Here is a 25,073-nt window from a genome sequence, read left to right as displayed (position 1 = left end):
CTTGGGTAATATTTAATTTTACAGCACTGCATTTTTTACTTTTACTTGGGTAATATTTAATTTTACAGCACTGCATTTTTTACTTTTACTTGGGTAATATTTAATTTGAAGTATCGCAACTGAAATATTTAGCAATTATTTTGTGTTTATATTTTGTTTATCTAAATTTCTCATTCTGTTTTAAAAAATAATTTGCACTTTATATATTTGTCTGCCCAATTACGTAATTTAAAAATATTACCCTACTTGAGCAGCTTTTTGTATTTTACTAACTTCATTTTTAATCCAGTAATTTCAGTTTCACTTGAGTGAAAAATATGTTGAATTAGCGCTACTTTGGGTTGTCAGTCAGAAAATGGGGAACTTTAGCTTCCGCAAGCCGAGATGATTGATGGAAGCAGCAATTGCACTGGATTACAGCGGCTGACTCGCCTTGCAGAGGCGTTCCCGTCTCTGCTTGTGTCCCCCGGACCGAAATCCTCTGAGCGATAAGCGGCTCCAAACACCTCCAAACTTTTTCTCATCGCTGCCAAGGGGGAAACAATCTGGAACGAGCTTTAATTGCATGTGGAGCTAATGGCCGTAAATGGGTTGGATGTGGCAGGAAACCTCATATACTTGCTAATTGCTCTAATGCACGAGAGGCCAATTGCCAATTTGATGGCACGTGCTTTTCTGAGTAATTGAAGTTGGGGTAATTGGAAGAATAGATTGAAGAGCATCTGATAAAGAAGAGGTGGGGCGTACGAGGGATTTGGTTTATTGAGGTTAGGAGCTGGCCCTAGTGTGGAATAAATCACTGCGGTTCTCAGTGGAGGGAAAAATGCGATTATTTCATTTAAATCACCCTCTATGCTGCTTTAGTTGGTCGCTATGATGGAATTTTATGTCAGTAATGCGATAGCTGCACTCTAATAGCGGTTCCTGTTCCCCTGTAGTTCCTTGAAATGCCCGTATGTCGCCATCTGGTGGTCAAACTGTGACACTACAGCGTGTTTGACAGGAAAAAAAACAGTAAAACTTGTTTCATTAAACACCGATTTCCCCCCCCCCCCTAGTTGCTGTTATTTTTTTATGAGTATGGTGTAAAGCTAATGAAAGAACAAAATGAAGTTTATCAGAAATTAAAATGACATGAGATCAGGTTTTTACTGGAAGGTTTGTCCTGCTGTACAGTAGCTGCACTGCACACTTGGCCTTTTGTAATTAAGTGCTTTGCTATTATTTTCTGATCAATTAAATTATGTTCATTAGCTGTAAGCCAATAAGACTTAAATGTTTGAAATGTCAATCTGCCTATATTTCAGTGATATTAAATGGATTTCACTTGAATTGAATTACCTTTTTAATGATCGCATCTGAGCCTGTGTGCATAGATCATAGTGCAACTGAGCCTCTGTAAAAGAACTTTTTATTGACAAAATATTTTATATGTTATAGAAATTGCAACTTATCGGCAGACATCTTTCGGTGTAATCTTAATTTCAGGGCTTCACCCTGAAATCCGCCCCAATTTTCTTAATTTTGGGCAAACGGACGGTACATGTGATCTCATCCACCAATTAACAATAGTCACCCCACTGTTACCAAGTTAGTGACTTTCTCACTATATTTAGCAACTTTCAGCCAAAAAAAAAAAAAATTTATCAACAGGTCAGGCTTTTTAAAAATGCAATTGGTGCACATCTACTTAATCTACCTTGTGCAGGAACAACCACAGAACAGCAAAACTGTAAATCTCAGTGAGAGGATGCAACTCTGTGATGGCACACTCAGTCCCGTCCTGTCGTCCGTTTCATCTCATCTCATCTCATCTGATCTCATCCTGTCTCTCAGATCCCACCTCACGTTTTCATCTCATCCGTTGGCCTTTCTCCTGTCAACCCGCTCTTGGCACCTTTGCTGTGATGGTTTCATGCCTCCTTTATCACCTCGGGGGGCTTTTATATACATCTCTGATCAGGACAGAACGTGACCACATCTAACGACAGAGACTCGATTCCTCTGCTCTCCATCTGACCTCGTCAGACGTCTGATTCCCATTTCACTTACGGAAGCATTTCATCTTACGAAACAAAACACCAACAATATTTACATTTGCACATATAAACGTCCATGACCCTTTGGTCTTGCGGTGGATTTTCTGCATGTGCATTGGTAAGCCGTGATGTATTTTTATTCTTCTCCATAGTATTCGTCATAGGGTTGATTGAAGTTGGTGGTCTGAGGGCGAGGGATGGTGTAATCCTTGTTGGGGTCGATCTCCTGAAAGACACGGTGATGCTCTGGGTAAGCGGTGTGTTCATTAAGTTTATTGCATTGCTGAGCTGCTGAGGTAGAAAGTCTCAGGGTGGAAATGTGGAAAATGTTTGTTTTTTTACCGTCATGGAGAAGCCTGATTCGTAGGGGGATCGCAGCGCTGGCTCAGCTCTCCTGCCTGAGGGGGAGGAGACATGAGGCAGTTTGGGAAGAATCAGGTCAGCGTTTGCAGTTCATCATAAACATACACAGTGCGACCTGAGCAGAATGATGGAACATTCTCCTGCCAAGACTCAATCTTTGCTCTGTTTCTTGCAGCTTTTATCAGCAGAAAAATCTATTTCCTCAAGGAAAACATACCCCTTAACGCCCACATACACTCAGATTTAGAATCTCCTAGTACAAAATAGCTTTTTGCTTTTTTTATGGCAGATATTTTCATATTTAATACTTCCTATATGTCATAAATCATAATCATGCCATAAAGGTTACCACAGGCAGGGCTATTTGCATTCGCAGGAGGATGATAACCATTCACAGCAGCAGCCCAGTGCAGGGACAAGATTCTCTCAGAATCTGGAAGGGAAAAGACTGAAAGCTGTATTGACCAGGTCTGGACCTGGATTAACTTTTTATTTACTTATTATTCACTTTTTATTTGACCAGTCAGAAGAGACTGTTAATTTGAACAGTCTCTTCTGTCCATTTTGGAGCAACCTAACCAGAGTTTAGACACAATTTGAGACAGAATCTATGGAAAGAGCTAAAGATTAAGGTGATGGCAATGAGGCCTTCCGAATTTCAAAACTGAGCTCATCACCAGACATAAATGATCAAAATACCAGTGGAAACTACAAAAAGCTGCTTGGCGAGAAGAAAGGTTTGATTGGTGTTATGCAAATAAAGATTTTTCCACTTACTGTTAGAAAACTCTTAGGTAAACGGAGTAAAATATATTAAATCAGGAATATGAAATATGAAGTTTCTTTAAAAAAACCCCAGTAAACATCTCCAATCTGCAGTTTTTTATCCTGATTGTATAACCCCAATCATAACCCCATTGCTACGGATTTACACGGAGCCATAGTTTAGCAGGGCTCACCAGAGCGATGTGCTTGGACCCCAAAATATTTATATAATTAATGACTGTTTTGCATTTTATACATTTCCCAAGAAAATCTTTTAATTAGCTCTTTTAATCCCTCTGATTTCTGCACAGTTGGCTAATATTTGACACCAACTATTGGCAAATGATGGTGATGTCATAGCCTGACCTCTAACCCAATGTTTCCCAATTAAAGCTCTCTTCCCTGCATGTTTTAGGTGTTTTTCTGCTTCAGCACACCTGATATCACTTGATGGCTGACTAACAGGCTTTTCTTGATCTGCAGTCATCCGAACCAGGAGTGTTAAGGCAGTGAAACATCTGAAACATCCAGAGCAATGATGCCTTGAGGAAAAGAGTTGGGAAACACTGTGAGTGTGGTAAGCTAATGCTCATCCCCAACCACGTCAGATGCAACATTTATTTTATTTTTTTTTGTGGGTTTCAGCAATTTGGTTCCATCGCCACATGCAGGCCTGGAGGAGCAACTAAACGTTTGGATGAAGATATTTTGAGAAATATCTCATTGATTCATATGGACAGAACTTTTTTTATTATACAGTGTCCCATAATTTACTGCTAGAAGTTTGAAGCGGGTGTGGTTACTACACTGACGTACATTAGAGAGGTAGGATCTTGTGAGAACTTCCTGCAAGCCAGAAATAACTCTGTTCTTGTTCTATGCAAGTAAACTTATTACGTTCTGACCCTGAGAGATGGCAAATATGAAATATCTTGAATTAAGGAAACTTGTTGGCAAACGTCTGGATGTGAAGTGACCTGAGCTTTCAATCTACAGCAACGGCGGTCAATGCCGGTCCTCAGGGGCCGTTGTTCTATGCGTTTTCCATGTGTCCATGGTTCAATACCACTGATTCAAATGAATGCGTTATCTCCTTAGCCTGACATTGATTTCCACAGAAGTAACGACCCACTTATTTAAATCAGGAGTGTGAGAACGGGGAAACGGGCCAGTTAGCAGATCCCGGCTTTACTGGGTGTAGGAGGAAACCAGGGCTTTTTGGTAGCATGCGAACTACAGTATTGTCACAATTGTTAATTTTGGATAGTTGGCTACGTTAAATATAAAAATTGTCAGAAAACATCATAAATATTCGTATTTGGTTTCAAACGTTAACACTTTAAAAGTTTTCAAATAAAACCTTCTGGGATTTTGTAATTCAATTCACACAAGAAAATCCAAGCAGGAAGTAGTTCCATACATTTTCTCTAACCAAGACAGAAGAATATAAAATGTAAAACCCTCTCCTGCTACAACATAAAAGTGTATGTAATACCAGCCATTCAAATTACAAGCAAACTGTTTTATGGATTTTTTTCTTCCCTTCTGAAGTTGTCGAATCACATGTTTGGAGCGTCTGCATTTGCTTCAGTTCAGTAAGTTTCTTTGATCGTTTTAGTGTGAAGTTCCTTTAAAAAGTATTTACACCCTCTTTTTTTTTTTTTTTTACTTTTTACAATTTCCTCAATTTAAATCTGCACCCCTCAATGTGCAACTTAATATTGGGATTTTATGTGATCAGTCTTTTCTCTGTTTGCACTGGATTTTATTTTGGGCATCAAAGTAAAGTGGGCCAAACATCCACACTGCTCAAATTTTTAAACAATGTCAAAATTATGTTCCATTTCATTTCCACGTGATAATTTGTGTTGTATCACAGGGAAATGCACTGAAGTTGGTCATTGTAATGAGACAAAGTGTGAAGTGTGTGAATACTTATGCATGTTTTAAAATAATTTAAATTAGTAAATGGATATTATACTTTAATCTCCTCTATACTACATCAAAAAAAATTATATTATTGTGATTTTAGTTTGAGCCTTTAAACTGTTGTTTCATTGAATTAAGACACATTAACGACAGAGAAATATGTGAGTCTTACGGGGATTTTTTTGAAATGGTGATTTACCTTATTACCAGTATTTAAGTCATATGTAATTGGTCATTTAAAAAAAACACAAACATGCTGCAATTTTCAGTTCAAATCTTTTCACCTCACTTGATTTGCAGGATTATAAACAAGTTCTAGGCCTGCCGCTTTGGACTTTGTACAGCTGAGGTGAGTGAGCCCAGACTAAAGCTGCAGGATAACAAATGCAGTTTGGATCCAAGTAGATTTAACAGATTTCCTAATCTATTAAATCTAATGAGTTTTGTTTCTGCTGCATCAAAAACAAATATTTGCTGAATAGAAAACAGAATCACAGTTGAGAATCACTCTGACCATGTCTCCATCTCACCTCTCCTGTTCTCGCCATCGGTCTCAAAGCTTCCGTTTTCCTTTCCTTCCTTCTGGCTTTCCAGTCCGGGAATGTTGGCGTTGGGGCTGGTCCAGCCTACAAAGTTTAGAGGAACTTCCTGTGCTGTGGCCTCCCCCCTGCAGAACAAGGCGACCTGGGACAGGCCGTGCCCGATCACCAACACCCACCCGTTTGCAACCAAAGCGATGCTCAGCACCGGGTCGTCCCAGACCGGCCGGCGGTCCACCTCAGGGTTCCCCCTAGTCAGCATGGCGATCCACACCACCCAGATGCAGGCGGAGAGCAGCAGGGTGACGAAGAGCGTCGCAGCCTGAGCCCTCCACTGCTGGTTGGTGGGTCCTGTGTAGCTGTAGCTGTACGTGAAGCAGGAGCGGCACAGGATTTGCATGGACAGGATCAGGCTGATCAGCAAGAGGCAGAGCACGTAGATCTGCAGCATGGCAAACTCCTTCTGGCTGTACTCGCAGGGTTTCTGGTCCCGCACCAGGACGATGATGAGCCACTCTGTGGAGATGATGACCTGCACGGCAAAGAGCCCCAACGCCACGCCTGGTTCCCCCCAGCCTCGAGCGGCAGCGAAGCCCAGCATCGCGAGGCAGCGAGCCAGCAGGCAGGAGAAGGCCAGTGCGAAGAGCACCCCGAAGAGGAAGACCCTGGTGGGGCAGGTCTGGGGCGTGAGGCCGATGATGAAGGAGAAGGTGATGGCGAAGATGCCGGCAGTGGCCAGGAGGAACAAGGACATGGAGAGTATTGAGCCCCCGACTGTGCCGCAGCGGCTGTGCCGAGAAGACATGCAGGTGCACAAGGTCCAGAGCAGCAGGCCCAGAAGGAGACCTATACTCAACAGGAAGCCTGCAGAGGCAAGGGTCTCCAGCACGATGCCCCATGCCGCCCGGCGGTCACACAGGTACCTGTACTCAGGAGTCAGTCCAGTTCCACAGCCTCGCACACCCATCAGGTAGGTAATGTTTGAGGGAGTGGTTGTGGAGTTTATTGTGGTGTTGTTTTGGGACTGGCATGCGAGAGGGGCACAGAGGAGGAAGACCAGGGGGAAGAGAGATGTATGCTTCGTATAAGAAACGGCCATGATGGCTTTTGTAATCCACAGGAGGGCTCGGCCTTTCTTGATCAACTCTCTCTCGATGTGGCAGTTTGTTCCTGCAACACAAAAGCACATCAGGCCATGGAGTCAACAGAGTCTGCAGCACAGCAGAGGTGAAATATGTTTCTCAGTCGAAGTGCAGGAACAGGGAGTGTGCGAACATGCCAGGACAAAGCAGAGCAGTGAGTGAGCCCAGACTAAAGCTGCAGGATCACAAATGCAGTACAGAGCCAAGATTGAGACAGAAGTAAAAAATAAAGCCTCCAACAGACCTAAAACGCACAAAACCCAAAAGATACTAAATATGTTTGAATAGCGACAGATTCTGTTGCTTTAGCTGTTGTTACTTCTTTGTTTCACAAAAGTTATGCTCACACAGTGGACCACAATATTTGGTTCTCTAATCTGGAGAACTATGTCTGAATTATGTCAGATTTTACATAATAAAATAGTGCACCTCTGTGAGTGTCTCATACTAGGTCCCATTTTTGGCCGGAGTGCCTCAAGGCTCAATTCTCGGGTCCATATCATTCTCCCACTACACGCTTCCCCTCAGCTACATTTCACTGATATCTTCTTTCAGAACAAATCCGATTCAATTAAATTGTAAAATCCCTTTTTCTTGCTTTCTTATCTTGATTTAATCAAACGCTGGAAGCACTGAATGACCACAGTGTCAGACAAATAAAACCTGACCTAATCATCTTTGGTCATACTGGTACTTGCAGAAGATCAACTTTGGAACTGGTACCTTTCATGAAATCAAAAATCTGGGTGTGATATTTAACACTGATTTTGAATTTATACCTGAGCAGATTCTGTGGTAAGGATTGGTTATTATAAACTGAAGGATTCACAGATCCTGTCTCTCATGCTCTTTTTCTCTTTTTAAGATCACCTGTTAAGATCTTATTGCGGCTCTTTCAAACTTGATTTGATTTGGTCTGTCACGCTTGAGATTTAAATTCTGTGCATGTCAGAATGGCGCTCAGAGATGAGCAGTCCAGATAGGTGAGTGCCACTTCCTTCAGCCTGTAAAGTGAAGCCTTTGTTTGCCTGTCAGAGATTCAGAAATGACCTTTCTGCGGATTTAATCCAGCCCAAATCTTAAAGCTTGACACTGTCCTGTTTCGGTCTTCTGATTGAATTCTGAGGAAACCCTGAGTTTTACTAAAGTGATTAATTGGGGTGTTGTAGTTAAGCAGCTCAGAGTTTAAGCATGTGTTGGTTTGCATAAAAAAAAATCCAACATGTTCACGGAGCGCGCCGCAATAGGTCCATGCTTTCATCTCGTTCAGGTCAAATTCTAAAGCTCTGCTGACGCGTTTTTATTAAAATTGTAGGAAAAGATTCCTGTTTAAGTCTGGACACATTTAGAATAAAAATTTATAATAAACACTTACCCTTTTGAGCTCTTGAAATCTTTGGTGTAGAGTCTCCTCAGTGTGTAGCCATGCAGCTCTTATCTTGCCCTATGTGCTCATATCTCTGCCAACGCCAAGTAAAACGAAGGTGGTGAGGTCATGCGCTCGCAGGCTGGATTGTTTTGCCTTCGCAGCAACAGAAAACAGAAACCTGCACCCAGACTCAGTCCTTCCTCTCTGACCTGCCCCTCTCGGGTCCCACCCTCAGAGTCCAGGTGGGGCTCGTACGCCTGGAAGCGGTGTTGGCTGCAGGAGTCACACCTCCGTACATCCAAACCCCGTTTCCCATCAGAATTTGCATCCCATTTGCTGATGGCGCTGGCGCTCGATCCGGATTAACCAGAGAGTCTGGGGTTGAGTGTTGAGACACGGGCTCAGGAGGGGTGAAAATTACAGAGTTGTGAGGAACGGCTTTAAGGTGAGTCCGACTGACTCACCCCCCCGGTGTCACCGGGATGCAGCCGTTGCCTGAGCTACCGGTGAATCACGACAACAACATTGGAAATCAGTTCGTTAGCCTCGGGGAGAGTTGCAGTAAGACGAGAGAATGCCTTTAGACTTTTGTCTCTCTTGAGTCCTTGCAAAACACTGCAGCTCATGCCTGTACAAGCACAGCGCTCGTACGTTCAGGGCGTGTTAAACTTGGTCTGAAGTCAGCCTGTCGCTCTAATGCCAGAACAACAGTTAGGCAAGCTGGGAAGCGCCTGCTGCTTGATGGAAATGTCAGTATTGGGACGTTCGGGCGGTTAGCCGCGAACCCAAGGATCCTTTACTAACTCTGCTGCCTTTAAATGCCTCAGCATAACCGAATGGTGCCGCTGGCCATGTACCTGCTCATGGCCGCTGTAATTACTAGTTTCTGCAGGGCAACGTGCGCTCTAACAGGTTGTTATGATCAAAGACTGTCATTTTGTGCATTACAAAAACAGCCTGTTCAGGTGATTTCACTTGGTAGCAGCAGGAGGATGTACTGAGATGCAGCTAATGTTCTGTAGATGAGCTGTTTACAGAAAACACTGCATGTTGCTCCAATTCTCTGAGTATCTTTGAGCATTATTTATCCCTTGATGTTTGTCATGCGCACTAAAGCACTTAAATGTTTCAGATCATCAAACAAATTTCAACATCAGAAAAAGATAACTTGCGGAATCCAGACGAATTGGGTCTATGCTTAAAGTTCTGAAATGAGTTTTGGACGCAGCAGCAGAAATTAAGCGTTACTGTACAAGTATCAATCGGTCTTTGTGGACAAATTTTGCCTCACTCTACTGTGCAGAGTTGTTTTCATTCATCCAATCTGACCGAACTACAGCTGCAGTATGTAACTTTTAGAGAAAATAATTATAGTAGGACACAACCAATCAGAGTCTAAGCACATCTTAGTGCTGTCAGTCAAACTCTGAGTGCTCTCTGCTGCGCTACAGCTAGCAGAGCCTATTGAGAATGCTAAGGCTCGTTAGCATGGTCGCTCATGACGGTGGATAACCGTTTTTCTGTGGTGTTAAGTTGTAAGTTGTACACTGAGCAGCAGGTACATTAGGTTGATTGACAGTGCCAAGACCCTTCTCCTGGCTCTGATTGGTTGTTTTTGGTTGGGAGTGGTGTGTTTCTTAAGACTGCAATGGTAGCGCAGGGAGGAGGTGGAGGGATTGATCTTTTCACAGATTATGTCTCGTACTGTCAGGACATGGTGACAATCTGAACAAACATGGAAAAAAATCTTTTTTTTTTCTTTTTTTTTTACAAGAGTTGAATACTGCAACTTTAACCCCAGACTCATTAGATCACTTGAAAGTTTTTTATTGTTTTTTTTTATTATTATTATCATTATTGTTTTTGAGGTTGGTGTTTGTATGGATCACTGGCTGTTCTCCAAAACCCAAGTTTTCATTGGCTTAAGGTCACAAATTGATGTCCTGACGGTTATCCTACGTTATCCCGTAGGATAACCTCCTGATGAGCAGAAATCATAGCTCCATCAAACACTGCAAGTCTTCCACCTCATTGCCACTGCCATGTTTGGCTGTTGGCATGATTTTCTTTTCTGTGAAAGGCTTTTAGTTTTTTGCCAAAAGACATCTAGGTCAATTTTTGTCTTTTCAGTGAACAGAATAATTCCACAAAGTCCAAAGGATGATTAAGATGTTTTTGTTAAAAATGAGAAGAACCTTTGTTGGTTTTTAGCAAACATCAGTTTAGATGGTTGGGGTTCTTCTGTGACCTCCTGGATGAGTGGTTGATGCAGTCTTGGAGTAATTTCTGTATTTTGATCACTCTTGAGAAGTTCACCAATGTTCCATGGTTTCTCCATTTATCTGCTGTACAGTTTACAGACTGACAGATTTCAATGACCGTTTTTGTCATCTCTTGATTTTCTTTAGATCAGAGGAATATTTGATTTTAATATTTTTCATGTAATTAGACATTCTTATTTGTTTCTTGAGGTCTGGTAGAAATCATGTCTGAGTATTTCCAGTAAAATTGAACCCAATGAAAATGTGGTTAATCACAGTTAAGTGATGATTTCACATGTAGATACAGTTTCACACAAGGTCAGTTCAGATGGCTTTTTTTCCTTAATAAACAGAATAGTCATTTAAAGTCTGCTCTCTTAAAAGCCTGTCTTACTCTTTCGTAGGGGAAATGACTCAATCGTAACTATATTCCAAGAAAAATCTAACATTTATAGTTTAACATGCCACCAAACCAATGGTGTATGTATATTAGCTTTAACAACATCAGAGACCGACACAAATGCTGAAAATATACACTTTACTGGCAGCTATCAGTACACACCAGTTCACAGTACATTTTCTGTAGTATTGTGTGAACACGGAAAAAAAACCATAAAGCTTCTGTCTTCATTTTCTCTGAGAGGGAACTGGGTTCAGACAGCGACAGGAAGAAAGGGAGGTGGAGTTCATCCTCCATGATCGTGTGAAAGTGCGTTGTAGCTTTCACCCCTTCCAGCATGTTGCACGCTCTCCTTGGTGCTGAAGGTAACATCGGTCACATGGAGCAAAATAAACACACACACACACACACATGCATTCACACACCATTCGACGCAAAAGAAAAGAGGAGGAAAGTACAAAAGGAAGGTAAAAAGGTTCGTGCCGAGCAGAGACGTTATTTACATTTTAACAGACAGCTAGAAGCATTAAATACGGGCTAGTGTCGAGCTAGCGTTTGGCTTGCATCCGTTGCCGTGGGTACGGAGGGGCAGGGAGCGCGCGGGAAGGCCGAAGGAGGAGGGAAGAGAGGCGGAAGAGGAAAACTGCTCTATGCGGCTGTTGGGACGGGAAAAGGTTCGTGGGTTTTTTTCTCGTCTTCTCATTTCAAGTACATATACTGTAAACAGTAGCATATATTAATAATTATATAAAAATAATAATATCCACTTAGTGGAATAAAGTATGAGGTAGTCAGACGAGAGGGCGTTAGGGGGTTGGCCGGCAGCCTTATGGCGGCCTGCCGAGCCGAGACGGAGAGGCGGCCGGGTGCAGAGGGGCGGACAGAGGAGAGGTTCAGGAAGGCAGGAGGCTTAGATGATGCCGTATTTGGCCAGGTCGCTGAGCTCCATGTCGCCGAAGGCTTCCCATGGGCACACCACTGTGATGTCAGTGCCGAGACCCTCCATGCCGGGGATGTCGTCGCCGAAACTGCCAAAGGCGAGAAAGGAAAACCGTCAGATTTGCTTTCTCGTGTCTTTTCAGATTAAAAAAAAATGCAAACAATTTTAGAGTTTTTTTTTTTAATTTTTTTTTTTACCCCTTCTGGCCTGGTTTGGGAGCCTTGCTCTTGAATGTGCGAGTCTGCCTCTGCTTGAACTTAGGTGGGCCCTTCTTGGGAGTGGTGGGGCCCGCGGCTCCGCCAGGGGACAGGGCGCTTCCTGCTGGTGGACTGGCGTTCATTTCTGAGGAAGACAAAGGGGAGATATTTTAAGCCTCTGGCTTCTGCTGTTCCGGTTTTAATCCTGTTTCCATCAAACTCTTAATGCCAATCAGGGCAGATTTTACAGATTAGGCTAACCTGATGGATTAGCTCTAATCCAACTGCAATCCTCAGACCACTAATTGTCCTTCTCAGTGTGAAAACAGAAAGCAACCTTCATTCTTAACCTTAACCTTCTTATTAGCTCTTTAAGCTCGACCTCCAACCTGCAGAACCCAAAACCCGTTTTGGTTTTCTAACTTTGGCATTAACATGATGTTTCATCATTTATCAAGTTTGATGATTAGAACCTACAAAGAACCTCAGATACTTTCTAACCCCTTTTATCTGACTGCTGAGACTGTAGGGAGTGGAAACCCCCCCATTTCATTTTGTTATTTAACTCAAACAGAAGCACCACCTGCATCAGTAAATAGCGGTGGAGAATCTCCGTCAGAATACTGCAGAGATCTCGTTAAGGAGGCTCAGTGATGTGAGGACAAATCATCAACCATCTGCTGCTTCTCAAGTCAATCTGCTTCACTTTGAGCCTTTTAAAGTCCAAACACTTCCAGCTTCCCTTTTTCAGTTCTCTGGTAGTACAGTTTAAAACTTTAAAAAATTTCAAGCAGCAAATGTTAAAAAAAACAAAAAAAACAACCTAGTTCTATCTCTTTGGTTTAAAGTTTTGCCGTCGCCTTTTCCTCTCGACTGGTTTGCTAGTTTTGTGACATTTTTCTTTCCAAATCTACATCAGTCGGGGAAACGATGCTAGCATCGGTCCGGTCTGCTCCTACCTGTTGTTGTTGCAGGTGTTCCACGGAGCTTCTGGTCACCGCTTCTTCGTTTTGCTCCTCGACTTTGTTGAGACACATCGCCTGCTTTGTGCTTTTATACCTTCATCCCTAATCCTCACATCCTCTGCTTACCAGTCACATGGTCGCTGGTAGAGGTCAGCCAAATTTCTCGAGCTACCTAGCATCTTCTTCTACCCCCCTCCTCCTCCCTGCCCTCGTTTCCATGGCTTCGCCCGGCCCCTCCGTGACTTCCTGCCACAGCATGGAGAAGAAGCGCTGGCCACTTGGAAAACAATGTCAGAGATCAACCTGGAAAGATTTTTATCCGGCTTACTCGTCTAAACCCCGGCACGCCTGCTTTTAGCGCTGCTGAGAGGAGACAATCTACCGCTCGCGTTCCTCGTCCATGTGAGCTGCTGCTCACACATGTGAGGCGCTGGGCTGTGCGTTTTATTGTGGAACCTAGGCAGAGAAAAGCAGGATTAAAACCTGGGAATTTAGGCAAAATTCAATAGGAATCTTAAAAAAAAAACTGTAGCTCCGTAAGTCTAATCTTTGGATGAACATTTAAATGTTTTGATTTGAAACAATTATTGACTGATGTGATTGGATCCTGAGATTTAAAACTTGTCAGACATTTCTAGGTGTTTTACCAAAACTGATAAATGCACTCCACATTAACCTAGAGTGACTGTCAGAAGTTAGAAGCCACATTGTTTGGCGTTTGACCGAAGCAGAATATGAGACCCATATAGATCTGGTATTTTGTCTACTTTATTTGTTAATTGCCTCTTTCATTTTATTCTTTATTGTTTCATGTAATTGTTCTGCTTTGGTCAAATTCTGTTGTTTTTTATGAGCTACATACATAAACTCACTTTGACAATGGAATATTTTTCACATTACAATCAAAAACTTCTGTATTTTTCCTGTATTATTGGAATTTTAAGTGACAAACCAACTCAAAGTGGTGCAAGAAAAATAATACGGGGTTTAGAAATGTAGATCTGAAAGGTGTGGTGTGCATTTGTAGCAAATTAATTGTCGTTGCAATTAATTTGCTGCAAGTCGTTTCGGGTGCATCGCTTTAAGCTTTAGAGACGGGGATTGTTCTTTGTAAAATAACCCAACCTTGGATGATTGCATGGACAGCGGATGTGCAAATCTACTTTATGTTCAATGTGAAAGCATAAAATAAACAATCGACACCAGTGAAGATAAAAACTTCAATTAAAAAAAAAACTCCTGTATTTTTCGGACCATTAGCGACTACTTTTTTCCCTCGCTTAATCATTCGGCTTGTAGCCCAGTGTTGCTTTTCTGTGAATTTTTCTTCAGCCACCAGGGGGCGCTTTAGCAGGAAGGGAATCATAGGAAATCAAAATTGGAAATCAAATAAGAAAGTGCTAATTTACATTTAGAACAAACACATTATTTGTTTTTGTTCAGCTTATAACATCGACTGCAGAAGAGTTTAAAACTGATCTTAATGTTCAGTGGAAAAGAAGCTTTGATTTTTCTACATTTTTACAATTATGTGATAATCAGAACCTTTTTAATAAATGGTAAAACCACTAAAAGGATTCCACAAGTATTACTAGATACATCAGTACAATACACACAGTAAGTTTTCATTTAGTTCCCTTTAATGTAATTAAATTCTATGTATGAATACTACCTTGACTGTTTTTCACAATGCATTTTTTTAAACGGGTAAAAAAAATTAAAATTAAGAGGTAATTTCTGATTTTGTGCTGTTTAAATCTCAACAGCTTGGTGTCAGTAGGTTGTGTCTTGGCTTTATTTTCTTATGATTCAGATGTTCTGTCAGGAAAACTTGAAGATCTGAAACCTGGTCAAATATTCACCTAGCTTGGATCAAGGCATATTTTCATATGCTAAAATGGCTCAGTCATAATCCAACTAAGAATCGATCGAGACTTTTACTCTCTTGTTCAAAGATGGCCTCCTTAAGCTTTAGCAGCTTTGCAAAGAAAAATGGGCAAACATCTCAGTCTCTAGATAGATAAATTCAAACTCACAGCACACTTTCAGATTTCTACTTGTGAAAAACAGGGAGATCTTGTATAAATTTCCTTCTACTTCAGAATTATCCATTGCTTTGTGTTAGTTATTCATGTGTAATCTCAAGAAAATACATGGATATTTGAAGTTTTAACAACAACTGCTATAAAAACCTTTGTTGGCCTCTACTGCATACAGATCGTTTAATAAAAATCTGTTTGCTCTGACTTGTTTCACATAAACATGGATTCTGTAATGACGTGTCAGGGCTGATCTGCTTTCAGTAAACTGGAGCAGAATTGGGGTTAATCATATCCTGTGCTGGTCTGGTGAAGTCTGACTAAGAGTCGGCATTGGTGCTGAACTCTGACGGAGGACATGACCAGGGCTAAGCCACTTTATCACCATCTCGGCTGAACATGGAGGTGTTGGCCTCTCATATAAAGACTGTATTGATTTACTTGTTCTTGTAAACCGTTGACTGTTTTGATAAACTCCTACGTATCTTTGTAACTGATTGTATTTTAACCCCAGTTTTTGCAGCTTTACCATGAAACCTATGGAACATGACAGACTTTTAAACTTGAGTCCGTTTAGTAGTTCAATTACTTCTGTTTTGTTTAAAAGTTGCTGTAAAGACACATGACGTCATGTGTGTCTTCTAACAGGTCAGTGTGTCAACTTTAGCGACTCCTGCTGCAAACGTGTTAATACGTCTCCTGCTAATTCGATTAAGGAAAGGAGACGTATTAAAACGTTGAAGAGGAGCAACAATATTATGCAGGTCTGGCACTCTGCACCTGGTGTGAGTTTTTGTCACATATTTGGCTTTGCGTGTCGTATGATCCAACCTGTCAGATTTGCATAAATATGAGCTAAGTATGGCATCTTATAATTTTCATGGATTTCATGGAACGCCTGCAGGGGGGACTTTAAGGATGATGCATGTGTGGGATGTCATGAGGCTACATATCTGCATGCTGATTGATACCCTTTGCAAAAAAATGTCATGTTTGAATGAACCAACATATGTTGCTGCAGCCTCAACTACATTCAGGGTTTTGTTTGTTTTAACACATTAGAAGGTTTAGTCCTGAAAATATGACCAAAGTTGTTATAGCATTTAGTCAAATAAATCACTGACTTCACTGTTTCAGATAGAAATGACAAAATTCTTCCAAGTGTAATTAACGTTCCTACTTGTCAACATTTAAAATGGCAGATTCCCATGATTACATTATTATTTTTTTTTACAAATCAAATACAAATATATTGTGGTGGAATAATAGCGACAACAGGAGCTAGATTCGACCAGCTCATTTACTGAACATCAGCTGAGAACAACAGAGTAAAGGTAAACGCAAAAAACTTTATTATTTGACATCATTTTTAAAATCAATACAGTCTAAATGTGAGTGGAGCCCCCTACAGTTGTACCAGTGAAACATATACTTTAACCTTTTCCCGTATTTTGATGTAGTTGTGTCTTCTTTTTTAGATATACTGTATATTGTGTTTTAATTTGGTTTTTAATCTGTTGATAGGTTGCTCTGTTTTTCATTTGTAGTACTGTTTTTAAATTTGTCGCTGTGCTTAGTGAGTTTTTGACATGGTTTGAACTTCAGGGCCACCATAGAAGTAATGTAAACATCTCAAACACCCCAGAAAGGTTATTTAGTCATTTTACCATTCAAAAGACGAAAACTAAATTCTGCCTAAAGAAAGCCAGTCCTCCAGATACCTGTATGAAAGATTTTATGGTTTAGTTATATATATAGCCTACATTTTCTTAATGCTTATGAAATGTAACATCAGAATATGATTAATATCACAAATAACATTTTATTAGTTAAAATGTGCGTTTTAGGCTCCAAAATAAGAGATTGTCCGAAAAAAACATTTCATATTTCAAATAAAACTTTTTGCTTCTGAAGATATTATAGATCTCTAAACTTAGGAGGAATATATTTGTTGATGTCTGCAGCTAAATGTTTGTGATAAAACAATGATCTAATTTTCTCATCATCCTAAATGATGATTATGGAGAAATTAAACTGTCAAAGTTAAAAAGCATGTTGTTTATTCCCTTGATATTACAATCAACTTGCAACTTTTGCAGCCGTGCATATTTAAATGCATGCTTCTGTTTGTATAACCCAAAGCCGCCTCTAATATTAGTCGTGTGGTCAACCACACGTGTCTTTGGGAACATGTCTGCAGGCAGAGAGCTCAGACTGTCTGGTTTGCTCAGTACGGAGTCAGATGTTGGTGAACCAGAGCAAAGTCGTACATCGTACTCAAGGAGCGCAACCGCAGTCCACTATCAAAATGCAATGCTTTCCAAAGTCAGCAGAGACGTTTCTAAAGACGGCAGCACTCACCTCTGACCATGACACACAACAGCACAACTTATCACACGTTCCTGTTCAGCCATACGTTTATAGTTGGTCTTACAAACGAGCTGGTTTGAAAATATCTTGGTCCCTGGCAGAAAAAAGAACAAAGAAAGAGATGCATTGTACCAAATTTAGCAGCTGGCTAATTTCCATCTGTGCTCCCAGGGTAGGTGGATTTAAAATATGTATAAAACAAATATTCAAATCAAAGAGACAAACAAACAAATGAACGGAGAAGCAACCTTTATCGATTGACATGTATGTAAGTCCACTATTACCCTGTAGGGTGTAGTTATTGGGTTAAATTATGTATTGGTACCAAAATACCAATACTTAATTTATGTATTGGTATTTTGCATAATAATTTTGGTTTATTTTCTCAGTATTTGCATTGAGTGTAAAATAACCTGACCTTCAGTAGATATCCTGTCCTGATTTAGTGCTGTGAAAGTATCCAAATGTGCAATAGAAACTGACTGGCTTTTAAATGCTATGACTGCAATATATCCTTAGCCGACATTAGCTACAGATACAGTGGGGAAAATAAGTATTTAGTCAGTCACCAATTGTGCAAGTTCTCCCACTTAAAAAGATGAGAGAGGCCTGTAATTGACATCATAGGTAGACCTCAACTATGAGAGACAAAATGTGAAAAAAAAAATTGAGAAAATCATTTTGTCTGACTTTTAAAGAATTTATTTGCAAATAATGGTGGAAAATAAGTATTTGGTCACCTACAAACAAGCAAGATTTCTGGCTGTCACAGACCTGTAACTTCTTTTTAAGAGGCTCCTCTTTCCCCCACTCATTACCTGTATTAATGGCACCTGTTTGAAGTCGTTAACAGTATAAAAAACACCTGTCCACAACCTCAAACAGTCACACTCCAAACTCCACTAGGGTGAAGATGAAAGAGCTGTCGGAGGACACCAGAAACCGAATTGTAGACCTGCACCAGGCTGGGAAGACTGAATCTGCAATAGGCAAGCAGCTTGGTGTGAAGAAATCTACTGTGGGAGCAATAATCAGAAAATGGAAGACCTACAAGACCACTACTAATCTCCCTCGATCTGGGGTTCCACGCAAGATCTCAGCCCGTGGGGTCAAAATGATCACAAGAACGGTGAGAAAAAATCCCAGAACCACAAGGGGGGATCTAGTGAATGACCTGCAGAAAGCTGGGACCAATGTTACAAAGGCTACCATCAGCAACACACTACGACGCCAGGGACTCAGATCTTGCAGTGCCAGACGTGTCCCCCTGCTTAAGCCAGTCCATATCCAGGCACGTCTGAAGTTTGCTAGAGAGCATTTGGATGTTCCAGAAGAGTATTGGGAGAATGTCATATGGTCAGATGAAACCAAAGTAGAACTATTTGGTAAAAACACAACTCGTCGTGTTTGGAGGAAAGTGAATGCGGAGTTGCATCCAAAGAACACCATACCAACTGTGAAGCATGGGGGTGGCAACATCATGCTTTGGGGCTGTTTCTCTGCAAAGGGACCAGGACGACTGGTCCGTGTACATGAAAGAATGAATGGGGCCATGTATTGTGAGATTTTGGGTGAAAACCTCTTTCCATCAGCAAGGGTAATGAAGATGAAACGTGGCTGGGTCTTTCAGCATGACAATGATCCCAAGCACACTGCCAGGGCAACAAAGGTGGCTTCGTAAGAAACATTTTAAAGTCCTGGAGTGGCCTAGCCAGTCTCCCGATCTCAACCCCATCGAAAACCTTTGGAGGGAGTTGAAAGTCCGTGTTGCCCGCCGACAGCCCCAAAACATCACTGCTCTAGAGGAGATCTGCATGGAGGAATGGGCCAACATACCAGCAACAGTGTGTGCCAACCTTGTGAAGACTTACAGAAAACGTTTGACCTCTGTCATTGCCAACAAAGGATATACAACAAAGTATTGAGATGAACTTTTGTTATTGACCAAATACTTATTTTCCACCATTATTTGCAGATAAATTCTTTAAAAGTCAGACAAAATGATTTTCTCAAATTCTTTTTCACATTTTGTCCCTCATAGTTGAGGTCTACCTATGATGTCAATTGCAGGCCTCTCATCTTTTTAAGTGGGAGAACTTGCACAATTGGTGACTGACTAAATACTTATTTTCCCCACTGTATATTGCAGTCATTAGCAATAATATCAACAAAGTTACAAATGTAACTTTCTCTTTGTTGATATTCCACTAATATCAAACAATTTCTCAATTGTGGCCTTTCCATTAAATAAGAAACACAATTAAAATCACTTGTGAATAAAAAATGTTCACCTACACATTTATTCTTGTGGTGCGTTCACACCAAACGAGTTTTGATTAGATTGAAACGCATCTGTTTGATTACAGATGTGTTTTTTTGACACATGTAGCGCGTTTGGTGTGGGTGCACCACTAAGTGTGTTTTCTTAAGTTAATAAGAAAACACACCGTGCTTTTCAGGCAGTATAAACATGCGGCTGTGTTGTGTAAAGTATCTCCATGGCATTTCTGCTAAATACTCTTATTTAAATACAGCTGAAAATCCAAAACTTTGTTGAAATATGTGAGATTTTTTTTTTCTTGGAATTGAGGTGTTTCCATTAAGCAAATTTTATGTGCAGTTATACGGTGCGTGGAAATCCAGCCGGTGACTTAAAATCCTTTAAAGCTACTATTTCCTGACAGATCTTCCCTAGAGTCCATCTGATGTTGGGACAAAGTAGCTGTAAATGCTCCTCTTCAGCTCAAGGTGTCCAGCGTTTCATATTTCCTGCCAAAAAAGATCGAAGTAATGGTGGCTGTGTTCACGTCTTCCACTTTAAATCTCTTTTAAATTCATGCAGCTACTTCTGTTTTTCCTTATTTGTCATAAAACCTGTCCATCTTGGCTTAGAGACAGTTTTATTTCATTATCCCCTAATCTAAATCTTTGTAAAAAATTTTTTTTTAACTTTCTGTGGTGTTAAAATGTTATTTTTATTGCGTTTTTGAATATTTTTTCAAACATTTTCTGACTTGATTAGATCTCAGAGTATAATTTATAATGGTTTCTTATGCGTGTTCAATCAATTTAAACAACAGTTCAGTAATGCCACAAATTAAGACATTCATTCAATCTAGGATAAAGGCTTCAGCCAGAAACGGGAGCGGTTGCTAAACACTCGTTCTTTCTTTCCCATAATGTAATCAGAAATCCTTCGTCAACCTTCAGCAGTCTCTCTCTCGTCTTCCAAGAACTCTCCAGTCTTTCAGCAGCTCTGCTTCTCCTCCTTTAAATAGCTCCGGTAATTAGCGCTCACGGCATGCCGTTTCGCTGCAGCGCAGTTCCAGGCTGATCCTTGTTTTCAGGGTTATTTGCATGGAGCTCTTTGGAAAATGAGGGAATAGACATGTAAATGACCGAAATACAACACGCACGTTGCCGCTTCACAAGTCTTTTATTCAAATATTTCTATTCTCAAACTGGAGTCAAATGATTCCCATTTGTGCAGCTTTTCTATTAAACCTTCTCAGACTTTGTAGTAATGTTTGATGAAGCAACATGACAGATGCTTGATTTTAACAGTGTTTGTCACAACTGCAAAAGTCTTGAGTTTGGGCAGAGAACAAAAACTATTAACTCGTTCATTTGGCTCTGGCACATACAAAGTAAAAACCACAAACATTTTCACCTTGATGATCTGGCTGCTGATTTTGATGGAGTTATTGCTGAGTTGAGAATTCAGTTGTTTCAATGGTGCGAGTAACAGAGGTGTGCATTACGGCATCTTTTGTTCTGATACAAAGTTAATACACAACCTGTATCGCTTATACCGATACCGATACTGATACCGATACTGATACCGATACCTTTTCCATCAAACTTCTCACATTTACTTGTCTTTGTGTTTTTTCTTTGAATCATTTTGTTCAAATCTAAACTAAAATACTTTTAACATATTTACATGATTTCAGAATAAAATATCTGTAATCTTTTTCACTTTGGAGACTTTTATTGACTTTACTGTGTTGCAGGAACTGAGAGTTGTCCTTTCATCGCTCAGACGCCACACGTCCATTTCATACATTCCTTCTGGAAAGGTTAGTTTTGTCTACCAAATAAATCATGTCCCGTTTACAAAAATAGGTATGTTACTTCTGTAACTTCAGACAGCGTGACATCATCCATCCATATAAGCCGGTGGCTTTCTATTTTAGAGAGGTGAGGCTCTAAAGGCTCTTTTTGCATCAGAAAAGATTGTTTTAAAATGACTTATCTGATTTTAGAAACCACGATCAAGATGAGGACCTTTGCAATAGTTTGGATCGTTCATCTTTTAAGCTCTACAAAGAAGCTTTAGGCAGTTCGACAAGTTGTTTAGTGTTGCTGCTGCACCAATTTTAGATATTAAAACTTCCAGTTTAGTTTTTTTTTTTGCATGAGGCTGTTTACTTTCAGTTCAGCCTCTTCTCCTTTTAAAATAAAATACCGGAGCTCAGCTTGCAGAAATTTACTTAAAATATGCAAACGCATTATGCATTTCCATTTTCTGTCTCCAGTGCACATTTAATCTCTGGAGTGTAAAGTCCCATCAGTTTTAGCCGTAATCTCTGACTCTCATGGCAAATGCAATTTGTGTCCTTAAACGGAACGCACTGATATTATTTGTTTGCTTCGAGTTTAAGAAATGCAAATCTGATCTTGCTTCTGATGACTTGTTTAAATCTTGGGTAGCATGTCTCCACCTCTGGTGCTTATCCTGCCCGTCCCTCTCCAGGTGGGGCAGGGAGGTGTTTTTCTTTCCTTTTTGAGAAAACATATTCTCATATTCACTCCGTCACTAAATGAGTCATTTGTTCCTTCGACGGTTGGCAGGAAAAGTCTTTCTAAGTTTTGGCATCCCTCCAGTGTTGCTGCCAGTTTTCCTTCTTGTGTCAGTGTTATATAAGAGCTTAAGGAGTCGGTGTGCTGAACCAATTGCTTTCTGGAAAAGAATCTTCTAGCGCTCAGATTGACCTGAATCTCATTGAACAGGCTTATGATGTGTGGCGTCATTGGATCATTCTGAGCTCGGTTTCTGGGAGTCTAAGTCTTTTGTTCCTCTTCCACAAAGCATGTATCCTTATAGGCGGATAAACAAACTAAAACGAATAGACTTTTATTTTTTGAAGTTTATCTGGTGCCTTGCAAAGGTCAGTTTCTAAAGTTTGACCTCCACGTAAACGGGGAAAAGGTCAGTCCAACAGTGAAGCACGGTAGTGGCTGCATCAACATTCTCCTAACGATTTAGACTAAAACTGATACAGAACTAATGATTTTAAATATAGATATAACAACATGCAGGTTTTTATTTTTTCATGGAATACATTTACTGAATTTCCTCAACCAATTCACATTGAAAGACTTAGATTACTGGTATATCAATATTTTTGATCTATTTCTTTTATTAGGTTGTTCTTTTTTTTTTTTAAGTTTCTTTCAGAAAAAACTAAAATATCAACCCAGACTAAATTCTATCCATAAAATGAGAGTTCTTTAAAAGTTCCTAGAAGAGATAAATCAAAGATCTAAAGTTGTATCTTATTAAAAAAAGGTAGTGTAACATTTGCGCCTCTAAATACGTCCTATTTAGCTGAGCTGAGGGTAAAAATGTCTCTTTGGATTAAAGGTTGAAGACTCCATCCAATCTGACTGAACTTGTGATATTTTGCAAACAAGAACAGACTGAAAATGTTTAAATATATGCAAGAAATATGCTAAAAATCTGCAGCTGTAATTGCAGCAAAATTTGGTTTTATTGCAAATTGACTAAGGTGATTCCAGATAATGATTTCTTCCACACTTTTCAGTGTTTTTATAAAGTGTTTTGAAAGAAAGAGCATGCCTTATTATTCTCTACAATTACACTCCATTTGTTTTGCTTTACCATATAAAGCCCCAATAATATAGTCTAAGGTTTGTGTTTGCAACATAAGAAAATGTAAAAAACATTCAAAGCAATACTTCAGCCGTGCTGCTCTTTGCTTTTAACAGGATTCATATTTTGGCAGACTTTCTACTAATCTCCTGCTTTCCTCCCAAACATATGAGTCTCTAAAAAAAAAAGAGAGATTTATGTTGAATAAATTAATAATTTTTCAGATCAGAGTCACAGCAAGGTCTGCTCTGCCATCAAATCCTGTTATTTTCCTCTCGGGCTGCCCGGCGAACGACTTGCTCTGCAGCAGGCGTGTGGGTGTGCAGTCATTTGTTTTCCATATTTCATTTAGGGGACGCAGTGAAAACACCGTGCCGAGGGAAAGAAGGAAAAAAAAACATAAAAGAAACGGCGGCAAGCAGGGAAGAACTGAGCAGCTCTGCAGCCATCATCAAACACAAAAGAATGAACAGAAAAATGTTGCACCACATATTAGGAGTTTAGGGCTGTTGTAAAGTTTTACCCTGTGTGATGGACCGAGTTAAAAAACAGAAGGAGTCACAGGATATTAATTAGAAAAATAGGGTTTTTTATTTTAACCCAAAGATTATAAATGACAAAAGATAAACTGAGCTCATAAAAGAGGTCAAAGAAACAAAACTGAACTCAGGCAAAAAGTGTAAACAAACTGGCTGCACAAACAAACATAACTGACCTAAAAGAAATGACACACAGGGGTTTATATACTGGCTGATCAGACCAATTAAGACACAATAGGGATAACTAAACAGAATACAATTACAAATAACACAAACAACTAACAGTACAGCTAAGTTTGGCTAAACTAAAACCCAAAAAATGAAAATCAAAAATATTAAAGTTTAAATACTACTATTTACTTAAATACAAAACTTATCTAAATAAAGAAATTACAAATTTCCCCTGCCAGCAGGAACTAGTGGTGCAGTCCAATCAGCATTTAAGCCTGCTGAGCCCTGGCATCCATCTTTTGTCTGGCCACTCCAAGGCAGGTAAGTACTGGCAAAAACAAACAAAGTTAGTTGCAAACAAATTAAACTTTAAAGTTGATTTAAATACACATGCTAACTAAATGTGCGCGCTAACATAAAGAACAAATGTATCCAAATCAACTAATAAATATTTTACTGAAACTAAAGTGTTGTGTTTGAATGAAAAAAAATAAATGAAAACTAAATTGTGCATAAGAATTACCGACTTCTGCCTTCAGAGTGTGGCCATGGATTTGGCCATCACACCCTGATTTTGGTGTCATAGAAGGAAATGGAAAAAAAAAAACATGCCGATATGAAATCAAATTTACTGAATAATAAGGGAAAAAGCAGAAAAACAAAAGTGTGATTGATTTAAATTGCAGAATGATTGAGTAGATATTACATACACAGGTTATATAGACAATAACAAAAAACAGAAATTATTTCATATAAAAATTACAAATATTTTAAGATTGAGTTTTTTTAGCTTTTCCATTAAATCTGAGCTTGATACCAGATCTACCTGGATTCTGTGCTCCACACTGCCCTCTTATGGACACTCCCTTTTCTGCTCTAATTGCCCTGCCTCCCTTTCTTCCAGCTGGCTTAAGTTTTTTAGTGACACAATATAATATGTCACATTTGTTAAGTTTTTTTTATTTCACATAAGACCAAAGGTGAAGTACCATGTACTGACATTTAAAATGGAAATTTTTTTGCTTTATTTTCTAGCAATAAATTAAAACAAATTACTAACTCTACAAGCATGAATCTTGGTAAAATGATTTTGCAAACAAGCTGGAGGATGGGTTGGACATATGATGTGGCAAGCAACATTTGGAGCTG

General features: G+C 39.9%; 2 protein-coding genes across 2 annotated transcripts; both read right to left on the bottom strand.

The window, feature by feature from the left end:
- Positions 1 to 1,394: 1,394 nt before the first annotated feature.
- Positions 1,395 to 8,719, bottom strand: LOC106931390 (retinoic acid-induced protein 3). The gene is made up of 4 exons (XM_015009490.2): positions 8,153 to 8,719; positions 5,627 to 6,805; positions 2,382 to 2,437; positions 1,395 to 2,265 (listed from the first exon to the last, which is right to left on the bottom strand). Exons 2-4 carry the CDS (start codon positions 6,732 to 6,734, stop codon positions 2,176 to 2,178), a joined length of 1,254 nt encoding a protein of 417 aa, XP_014864976.2. The 5' UTR covers positions 6,735 to 6,805; positions 8,153 to 8,719; the 3' UTR covers positions 1,395 to 2,175.
- Positions 8,720 to 10,928: 2,209 nt separating this feature from the next.
- pde6hb (phosphodiesterase 6H, cGMP-specific, cone, gamma, paralog b) lies at positions 10,929 to 12,953 on the bottom strand. The gene is made up of 3 exons (XM_015009492.2): positions 12,904 to 12,953; positions 11,945 to 12,089; positions 10,929 to 11,835 (listed from the first exon to the last, which is right to left on the bottom strand). Exons 2-3 carry the CDS (start codon positions 12,085 to 12,087, stop codon positions 11,718 to 11,720), a joined length of 261 nt encoding a protein of 86 aa, XP_014864978.1. The 5' UTR covers positions 12,088 to 12,089; positions 12,904 to 12,953; the 3' UTR covers positions 10,929 to 11,717.
- Positions 12,954 to 25,073: the final 12,120 nt, after the last annotated feature.

The sequence above is a fragment of the Poecilia mexicana genome, unplaced genomic scaffold (assembly GCF_051168715.1).
Source record: "Poecilia mexicana isolate PSO_F unplaced genomic scaffold, ASM5116871v1 scaffold_8, whole genome shotgun sequence".
In the NCBI taxonomy this organism is placed as follows: domain Eukaryota; kingdom Metazoa; phylum Chordata; class Actinopteri; order Cyprinodontiformes; family Poeciliidae; genus Poecilia; species Poecilia mexicana.
The sequence above is the reverse complement of the archived record's forward strand: the minus strand, read 5'-3'. Positions and strand labels throughout refer to the sequence as shown.

What these genes read in the sequence shown, in the direction of transcription:
- LOC106931390 (XM_015009490.2), bottom strand. Translation starts at nt 6,734, where the DNA reads ATGGCCGTTTCTTATACGAAGCATACATCTCTCTTCCCCCTGGTCTTC. An exon ending in CGATGGCGAGAACAGGAGAG is followed by an intron (nt 2,438 to 5,626) that starts GTGAGATGGAGA and finishes CCTCCCCCTCAG; the next exon opens with GCAGGAGAGCTGAGCCAGCG. An exon ending in AATCAGGCTTCTCCATGACG is followed by an intron (nt 2,266 to 2,381) that starts GTAAAAAAACAA and finishes CGTGTCTTTCAG; the next exon opens with GAGATCGACCCCAACAAGGA.
- pde6hb (XM_015009492.2), bottom strand. Translation starts at nt 12,087, where the DNA reads ATGAACGCCAGTCCACCAGCAGGAAGCGCCCTGTCCCCTGGCGGAGCC. An exon ending in CCCAAACCAGGCCAGAAGGG is followed by an intron (nt 11,836 to 11,944) that starts GTAAAAAAAAAA and finishes CGCCTTTGGCAG; the next exon opens with TTTCGGCGACGACATCCCCG.